At 32.1% G+C, this 10430-nt stretch overlaps 1 protein-coding gene across 1 annotated transcript; it reads right to left on the bottom strand.

Moving 5' to 3' along the window:
* Positions 1–1032: 1032 nt before the first annotated feature.
* On the bottom strand, positions 1033–2469 carry LOC119680223. Its single transcript, XM_038092936.1, has 3 exons — positions 2163–2469; positions 1408–1528; positions 1033–1345 (listed from the first exon to the last, which is right to left on the bottom strand). The coding sequence occupies exons 1-3, from the start codon at positions 2308–2310 to the stop codon at positions 1165–1167; spliced, it is 450 nt and encodes a 149-aa protein (XP_037948864.1). The 5' UTR covers positions 2311–2469; the 3' UTR covers positions 1033–1164.
* Between the last annotated feature and the right edge of the window lie 7961 nt (positions 2470–10430).

Here is a 10430-nt window from a genome sequence, read left to right as displayed (position 1 = left end):
GAAGAAGAGGAAATTTAATTAAAATAACAATTTAAATATGTTCACGTAATATGTTAATATAAAATACAGACGAAATAATTAATATATAAATAATAAAAACATAAAAAACATAAGAAAATAATGAAGCTTTCATACAAGAAAATTAAATGAAATATCCTCAAAATCATATAATAGAGGAATTAAATTGAATAAAGAAAATGGTACATGATATATGAATAACCCTAATACAAAATTGAACTCCTATTAATTAAGAAATCAATCCCTCAGAGATAATCAGGGAAATAAAATTTGAGTTGATGGAAAGAAAATAATGCCAGCATTGGAGAAAATATTAAAATTTAATATAAAGATTAGAGTTTTTTATAAAACGCCTTTTATAAAAACTTTTACGGTCAAAACTGGTCTCAGCGTTCTTTCGGGTTATCTCACATAAACATAAACTTAACTACAAAAATTACTATTTTACATAATTTTCAAGTTTTTTAGGCTAGTTGGTAATTAATTATTTCATTATTAATTCGGTTAATTGAATTTTTTTGTTAAACAAAATGTATAAGGACCCTTCAATGTATTTTTAACAATTTTTCCTATTGATGTCTTTTTTTTATAATTTCTAGACCTCTTATCTCTTGTTATATGCACCCGTGTGTTTACAAATTTATATAATAAATCACAAATTGACTAACTAATCCAAAAAAAGAAAAATTGAAATGTTTATAAGTGATTTACCTGCTTTTAGCACAATCCGTTTCTAAATACCTTCCTTCTCGTGGAACATGGTTTTATTAAAGTTAACGTGGCTCCAGGAACGGCCGGGTCTACATCTCGAAGCCACTCGTCATCGACTCGAAATCGATGACCAAGTGACGTTCATCATTCCTAACTCGAGTTACAACAATAACAACAACATACAAGTTATCGTTGTATTTATATAAAAATATATTGGAAATTCTGCTTTCCATGTTGTAAACTTAAGTTTAAATATTATATGTGCCTTTTAAGCTATTTTTAAAAATGAAGAACAAGTATTGATATTTTTGTTTTTTTTTTGTTGTATATTAAACATGATCAGTAAAGTGAGCTTGTGCTTAAGGTAGTAGCTACACATATATGACATATTTGTTGTTGCCCAAATAGTGCTTCAAGTTTCTACCTCTTTTGAAATCATTCCTTTTTAGGTTCATCCTTTGGAACTTCGGGGTATTCTAACGTAACTCCTGGCTCACAAGTGAATTTGGGGCAGCAAAATGGGAAAGAAGCAGTTTTGTTGGTTTTGTCAGTGTCCAATTTACATTTTTCATTAGTTAATGGCAAAGGTCCACAATCTTCTACTAATTCCAGAAGCCTGTATAGATTTAATTTCCTTTTTAAAGAGAGGAAAGCATATTTAAATGTATCTTAGCTTACTTGGCTGGATTGTCTTCACTTTGGACACAAGTTGAACGGCCGCAAAACGGTGTTAAGTCCCAAGTTTTACCAGGTTCGACTGTTGCGCAACGCGTCGATGCAAAGCACATGCCAGGAAAATCTGTACGAAAAATGTATATATGACTTCATTGTCTACTGTTTATGTCTGTCACCTCAAATAGTAAAAACAATTCAATCGCAACGTATGAGCCAATACGACAGCTGTAACACCCAACATCATAAAAGGTGAAAAATATGTACGAGTTTTTTTTCAAATAACGAACTTAAGATAAACTTTTGAATGTGGAAGATAAAATACTGTTAGCAATTATAGCCAAGCCAAACGAGACCACCATATAACTCAATAAAGTGAAATTGAAATTGAGTTTGTGTGATATTTGCTATTGCGCAAAACTTATTCAGTTTCATTTGCAAAACTACGAGAGTGAAATAAAAACTGAAACCGGTTTCCGAATTAGGAAATTACAGTCGTACTCATTTAAATATTCACTTAAAATGGATTTCGTATTGGCGCAGTTACTCATGACTTAACTACCAATTGCAGTTTTCAAGACTTAGCCTTCGATGACTCAATATTCACTGAAAGCGTGAATACCAAAGTTGTAGAAAAACCGAAACTATGATGAGAAACAAAAGTCGTATAGCCGTATAGCTGTATTCAGTCGATGATTCATTGAAGTATACGCAATGTGTGCCCTATGTGAATCGTTCAAATTTTCATACACGTTTCTCACCTCTGAGTACATCCGCCGGAATTAAACGCTTATAGACTTTGATGTTTTCGTCATTTTTGGATAGTTTCTCCTCTTCGGCAGCAATTGCTGATGATAGAAAAACAGCAACAACAACAGCGACACAAAACAATACCGAAAACTTAATCATCTTAAATGAATTAATTTGATTTATTTACTTTTCAAGCTATTCGTGTGATTTGCAGTCGCAACTTTCAATACAAAGCTTTGAGCCGAAAATCAAGCCACAACTCTCAACGAAACCAATACGTCCGCTTCAAGCGAAAACGAGTAACGAACTAAATCTGTGAGCTGGTAAGCAACTCCTTTTTATAGTTGAATTTAAATCTTTTAATCGTGTTTTATTTGATTTTAAATCAGCAACCGTTGACATATACAGGGTGTTTTCTGCTTAATTTGCTATACTGGCATTTTTTATTTTTAATAATGTACATAATCTTCGTTACGTTAATGGAACTCCCTAAAGCCATTCACTAAAAATTCTATTTATATTTGTGTTTTATGCCTCCAAAGCACTCAAAGTCAATACACGTTACTCACTAAAGCTTATACAATATAAGAAATGGCCATACCGCAAGCTGTGAACCCTGTAATGTTAAACTAAATGTATTTGCATACAACTTTTTTTTGTTATTCAATATTAAGCTAGTCAGTCTAATTTGTTGAGTGATTCGCTAACAACTGATCTATGTTTTAACTTTCTATAATGTGTTATATTGTATGCCATTAAGTTTCAAGTTTAGATCTTAATTTGATTTCTTATTTCTATTTCATATACATATATATTATAGTATGTTCGGATTTAAGTGAATCACTCAAGAAAGACATTTCTTCAGGTTAGAGTTTTTGGATTCAACTGGGCACAGAAACGGTTGCGATTCAGAATACAAAAAATTTGGACATCTCTAATATTGGCTGATATGAAAACCACCATAGCTGGGGCTATGGCTGTTTTGTATATAGATTAGCAAATCCAAATGCTCTCTGGCACGGAGAGTAGAAGTGAAGCGTAATTTTTATACTGAGATCGTGTTTGGTTAGATCAAAGCTCAAACGAAACCACAAGCTTTTCGAAAGTTTTAGCGAAATTTTTGGCTTTTCCATGACTTTTGCTGTGTTCTACAACTACCAAATACAATGCAATACAACACAATACGTATTTGCTTACCCATATGGTCGTAATTAGTTAAATACTAACAATGAACCTTCCACAAACAATGGGCATAAATGTAAGTCAAGGTCAGCATTATACTTGTATAAAACGCAATGCGGGCGTTGCAGCAAAGTCTACGAATAAATGGCTTAGACGTAATTATACTGTAATTATGTAGTTACACTTTGTGAACACTTAATTCTCGATGAAAAGGCCGCTTGGTCTGCTCTCGCAATAGTCAACCAACCATTTGTACTGGCAAGTAAATATGGTAGTTCCTCACTTCCTGATTCATTTTGTTTATATCAAGAGAACCGTCATTCATCATTCATTCATTTTTGGCTTTGATAAATTAAAAAAAATTATGCAAGTTTCTAAAACAGAAATTAATTTGATCCTAGCAGTGCTGTTTGCCTCTTAGCTTTCTACTTAAAGTATATGGTTTGTTTGTGACTTGGCTGGATATTGGACTTTGTGCCTGTCCAGCTTTAACAACGCACAGAAGAAACTTATTTCATATGTAATGTTTGTCACCAGAACAGATTAAGAACTCTTCTCCGAATTTAGTTCTGCACTTTGTCCACAAAGCTTTAAAAGGCTTTGTGTAAATAAAAGTGAATTTGGTACAATAGGACTCTCGCAGCAGTACCGACTGTGGGCGATTTCACGACAATAGTTTTAATAAATAAAAATAAATAATAAATATGATTTGTTTTGCACTTAATATGCGATCGATACTTTAAAATAATTCATGCATATCTGAGGCCTAATTATACTAATTTATATTACTTTATATTAACTGCTTGCTTTTTATTTTGATTTCATACTCTGTTGGATAAGGGAGAAAATATCAAATGCATTAATACTAGCTTAACCTTTTGATCAATAAGTAGCTAGTTTCTGGCACAAGTGGCACAAGTGGCAGAAAATCCAGAACAAATAATTTGAATAATTGAATAATTACCAAACTGAGAGAATTTGCATTGACCAATTAAAAAAAAGTGTTTTAATGTGAATCTTCATTTACAGAATTTTGAATTGTTATGTATTTTACTTTTATTCTACTTTCTTATTTATAGAGATAATTTAACCCTCTATGACCGCGCAAATTCCAACCAGAATAACACTCCAGTCAGTAGTACCAATAATACCTAAGTGTTCTTCTTATAGATAAAGTACTAAGACGTTGTACTAAAAATTTAGTTAAAATTTAAAAACCACAAAGACCATAAGTTATATGATCAAAATATTTAAAGAAAAATCATGGGCACAAGTTCTAAGCTTGGCAATCGCAGTCCAAACAAATTATATACGGACTATAAACTAATTAAATAAAAATTCCATTATTTCCTAAGACCATTGATGAAGTGTACTTGGCAATACTCGAAACAGCGTTGTATGGTCAGCCAAATTTTAATAAAAATTAAAATAAATTTTTGTGTTTGTCCTTTATTTCTTTCTTTGCTATTCGAAAAACCCTCTAAAAAGAAAAATCAAAATCATAAAAAGCAGCATAAGAAAATAATGAATAAGTCAAAAAAGCTGGAGTTATTGAAGATTCATCTTATAAAGTCAAATACATTCATCTTAAATATGATGAAAAATATTTAGTGTTCTTAACTATTATTTACCGTTTTTTAGTATATATTATTATAGTGGTAGGCTGTTAAAGTTGAGGTTTTAGTTTTAGAAGTTTCAATCAGTAGGCCAGCCTACTGTCTTATGGTAATATATATTAATATAAAGATTAATATATAATATAATATATATAATATATATATTAATATAAACAATAATATATATTATATATATAATATATATATATATATATATGTATAGAAGAGAAGAGAAGATGTAAAGACTTTGATTAAAATTTATTTTCTTGTAATTGCCTACAGGTAGAATCTAGTACAGTACTCGTACTACTCGTATTACAAGTAATACGAATTCGTTCAATGTTTCCCAATTCATAGACCATGTATAGTCACCATAGTATTTCATTCACTTTAGCCGTATTCCATAAAGAGGAGTGCGTGAGTACTTTTTGACTCATAGTCCGGAACTTCCGGAACATGGAACTATCACGGATCTGCTTAAAAAGTACCCGGATTTTGTAAATAAAACACACAAATTTAAATTTTATTCCAAATTTATTTTATCTCCTTCAAAATATGCTTCTTCTGAAGCGATACACATATACCAACGCTTAACCTAATCTTCCATACACTTTTCGTAGGCCCGTGCAGGTATGGCTTTTAGTTCCTTCAGTGAATTTTCTTTTACCGATTCAAGACAAGTATTAGTCTCACATTAACAGCTGCTGTAAACTAACTAATTGATAGATGGCGCTCAAATTTGACCATACGTCAAGAAAGGGTGTATCAACATAACAAAAAAAAAATTTTTGAAAAAAGTCTATTACTTAAGAGGTAGTTAACAAACAACAAAATCCGGATACTTTTGCGAAGAAGGTAAGTTGTTATTTCTGACATAACTAATCATCTGCTTAATCAAATTTTCTGTTTTTTATTTTCAAATATATATATATATATGTATATGTACATTTGTTATTGTTACATATTTTTGCATTACAAACCGATGGGTGTTTATGAAGGTGATTGATTTCAACAATGCTCTAAAGCTAGATGCCATTATTTTAAGGCACTTTGCGGAATTCATATTTTTATTAGTTAACTTCTTCTTTAACTTCTTTAAGTTAACTTTAACGCATATATGTTGTTATTATTTATTTGTGTAAGAATAAAATGCATTCCATTCAAAAACTACTTATTTCCACAGTTTTTTACAATTAGTTTGTTCTAAGCTTTATAGCTATTTACTAGGCGGTTAAGTTAATTAGGCGAGTCATGGTCTGGATGGAATTGGATATGGCTCTGAGTTCCTGAGCCATCCCTCTCTTATCATCTCAGAGGTGTCCACTATTGCAAGGTAGCTCTGAATTTCGTAGATTACCATAAAGTTTTTTGGAGACTGCATCCTCATATTTTAAATAATGGTACTATGTAGGGACTAAATCAATAATCTTAATAATGAGCAAACTTAACAATGTTATACAAGTGGATTTTTAATTAATCATTAAAAGTGTTCTGGTAATATTTACGTATTTATTTCTTATTTAAAATATGAAGAAGATTTTTTATCAACTCCGGAAATAAACAAAATATTTTAAGAAGAAAATAATTTTAAACATATTTAAAAAGACAACAAATTAAATCAATTATTTTCGGCATTAATAATTTTTTCTTTTTTTTACCACATGTGTTTAAAACCGGTGATAAGATAGTAAGCAAAACTAAAACATACAAAGTAGAATTGTGATCTAAGTGTTGTAAAATTCTTTCCCTAACCTTAGATACATTATGTTTGTGATAAACATTTCTACATTAGATGAATAGTCTCAGCATAATCCTAGAAAATCAAATTGTGATAGATTCAATAGACTGCTCAATAGAAAAATAGAAATTCTTTCTACGAAAGTATCAAGTCAAGATATGACTTCCATAACAACTGGTTCAAAGTCCGCATACAAAATCGAGTTTAAGAATCCAACAAAGTATCTTCGAACTCTCGCTGTCTCAAAATTGAACATATTGAAGAATCGGCCAGACTTTGATTAGTCGTCAGCAAAAGGTCTCTTTATTTCTCTCTATAAAAAAATTAAATGGGTAATCGACTCTTTTTCTTCATAAAAAAATTCAGGCCCGGATCGTATCGTAGAAATGATATTCCAATCTCTGAGAGATATAGTTTTAAATTATTCTGTAACAGCCCTTCCCTCAAGTAAGAGTAGTTTTCATTCCAAAAGCAGGTAGAAAAGGCCACAACACGGCGAAGAACTACCGACCATTAAGATTGCTTAATGTTCTTCTCAGATCGATACCTATTTTTAGTATTGATAGATCGATACCTGGTTATCGGCTGCTTAGTATGCAAATTTAAGAGAGTATAAGATATAATTTGTAGCTCACGTCACCATTTTATTTAAATATTTCTTAAAACTAAACCATAACTAAATTTTTGCTTATGTTTATAGGAAGCATTTGAAGTATTATGTCTTGATGAGATAGTTCATTGCTTGCTTAGACGGTAAAACGGAAATATAACATGATAAAATGCTGTCAGTCACTGTTTGGCACAAAGATTTCATGATTTAAACGCTAAGACTACATTCCTCGGTGACGTTATTGTGACTTTCCATCAAACTCTTTGAATACTGAGAATAACGAATCAGATTGCTTATGTCTTCGCTTATATTTTGATAGTACCTTGTCATCAGAATTTCCTCAAGAGGAGATTGAGAGGCAGAACTGGTTCAATTCTGACGGGTTGAAGACGGATGAAAGTATAGAAGCCAGAATATATATACTCCGCAGGCATAGGAATTAGTGACCATTGCGAATTTACTTTAATATTAAAAGTATAAATTTTATCCATACTGAGAATATGATTTTAGACAGCGAGCATAGACTTTCATGAAAACGACTCAGGCACCTATAACACATATTTCAGTAGTATGTATTTCGTCTAAATATTTCTCGTATGTGGATTATATATTAACGTACTAAGCAATAGTTCCAAGACCTCGAGCTTCAGCAGCAATCTTTACTATTGGTTCCATCCGGTCAAGTATATAGTTTTTACATTATACTTTCTTCCCCTCCTTGAACAAATTTTTTAATTTGGCATTACAAAATACTTCTTGCTATTCAATTTTTATATCTTGTATTTGCATGCTTGAAATTAATTGCCGATAAAACTAGACTATTCAACTTGGAACTAATGTTCACTATCGTTTTACTGATTAAAAGTAAAATCGTCGATTAAATCCATGAAATGATATTGGATAATTGGAGAATGAAAGTGCGTGAGTTGGCTCATGCTGTAGATATCTCAACTGAACGGGTACATCATATTTTACACTAATATTTGGACATGAAAAAACTCTCCGCGAGATGGGTGCCGTGATTGCTCACACTCAACCATAAGCGCTATCGTATGACCACTTCAAAAGAATGTTTAGCGATGTTCAGCCGTAATCCGAACTAATTTTTGCGCCGTTTTGTAGAGCAGACAGACGTAGCCGAGCAGACAGTGTGGACCGTGATGGCAAGGATGTCTGTTGCTACCATCGTAAGTTTGGTCACAGCGAAAAAGAGTAAAAAAAAATAATCTGTCGTCGACTTGTTTCTACAACAAAAACTATAGTCTGAAATTCTTCGTTTACACGAGAGCTGATGTTAGTGTCATTGCAACCCAATTCTTAACAGCGATGTTGTCCAGACTAGCATATGTACATATTTGGAGCCAACAAATCTCCAATCAAAATGTTTAGTGGAAAGAGAGTTACATTTAATGTGTACTCTTTCTCCTGAAATTCCTGGAAAATATAGTTCTATTTAATTCTAAAAGTACGTTAAAAATTTTTTTAGTATAATAAATAGCTTAAAAATTTATAGTACAAGTATAGTATATACCATATGTATAGTATATAAGTATAGAAGAATGAAAGTATTTCATTAGGACACTATTAATGTCATAGTTCTTTTGTTAATAAAAATTGTGGAAGGTGGTTTGTAACATCCTGGTGGTGGAACCGGAGATGACCAACACGATTAACGGACAGAAAACAAAAATAAATTGTTCATAGAAAATCAAGAGCTGACCACACTCCGAGAAAAGCTGAAACTAGAAGTAACTCGGCTAAAAGCCGCAGATACTACTTAAAAGGGAAGAGATGTTGCTTGTGGTCAGCTAATTTGTAGCTGATTTGTACCTTGCCCATTTTGCGTTCTTGGCATTTCTGAACGTTTTCAAAGAGGATGTATCTGACTCATTCATGCCTAGAATGAATTCTAAAATCATATGATATGGAAAGGAATGTCAAATAGGAAAGTTATAAATAATATCCTGTCAGTTTTTAGTTATCAAAATTGGCCTGTTGCCTTCATTACATAGAAAAAGGTCATTAATAAATATAAAATTATAAAAAAACTCACCACATCCATTAGTACTAGAGCTATTTCATACTCCATGATGAGCATTGGCTTTAAAGCCTATAATTAGCTCCACACCAAGTCTCCTAACGTAGCTTGCCATCTGTGCCAGGATACCTAATAGTAGTAGTAATAGTAGTATGTATAATAATGATAGGCCAAATATGTGGATAGTGCTGATATTTGGCTCAATTAGCCCTTAATACTTACTGGGGGTTGACCTTTTTTGTCATTATATTCCTAAATTAAGAGAACAATGCATCTTTTATTAATTTGTCTACAAGATCTTGCCTCATCCTTATTTAACGCATACATTTAGCCATAGTTATTAGTCCTAAGTCCGCATACAAATTCCATATAAAATCATGGTTTTTACACCAGGACCATATCAGCCTCCTTGTTTGAGGTATCCAGGTAATCAAGTTCCAAATAGGTTCATCTCGAGAATGGTGCGATTTAGCATCACACACTATGGTCTTGATATGGCATAGATTAAAGGTATACAAATACTATATTACGTGGTGTAAGCATATTGAAGCCAAAAAAATCCAAATGAAGTTCCAAATGATAATGAGTTGCACTGGTTCGTTAATAACATTTTCTTCCTGTGCTTAGAGTACAAAGTACTTTTGTGTAACAACATCATAAAACCAATGTGGAGTTATGGTATCCAGCTATTTGGTAATGCTAGTGGTTCAAATATTGCAATTATCCAAAAAGCTCATCAAAACTACTGAGAACAATCACTGGTGCAGCATGGTATATGAGGAATGAAAGGGAATGAAATTAATACTGTTAGTCTGAACTTTTTCATTTTCATTTTATTTTGCCTAGAACATCTCATTTCGGTGATCTTTGGGAGGCTTCTGTTAAATCCGCAAACGATCACTAAAATAGAACATTAATGATCATTAAGCCAACGTTTGAAGAGCTGTCAGAAGTAGTAACCGAAATAGAAGCTATTCTCAATTCTCATTAATACCACTATCGTTCGGGCGAGTACGAATCTTTGACTCCTGCCCATTTTCTGATGGGATGATCTTTCAAAGCGTTATCGGATCAAACTGCGCTTGCTAACATTGA

Source organism: Teleopsis dalmanni, chromosome 2 (genome assembly GCF_002237135.1).
Source record: "Teleopsis dalmanni isolate 2A chromosome 2, ASM223713v2, whole genome shotgun sequence".
Classification (NCBI taxonomy): domain Eukaryota; kingdom Metazoa; phylum Arthropoda; class Insecta; order Diptera; family Diopsidae; genus Teleopsis; species Teleopsis dalmanni.
Note: the sequence above shows the minus strand (reverse complement) of the source record. Positions and strands in the feature narration are given on the sequence as shown.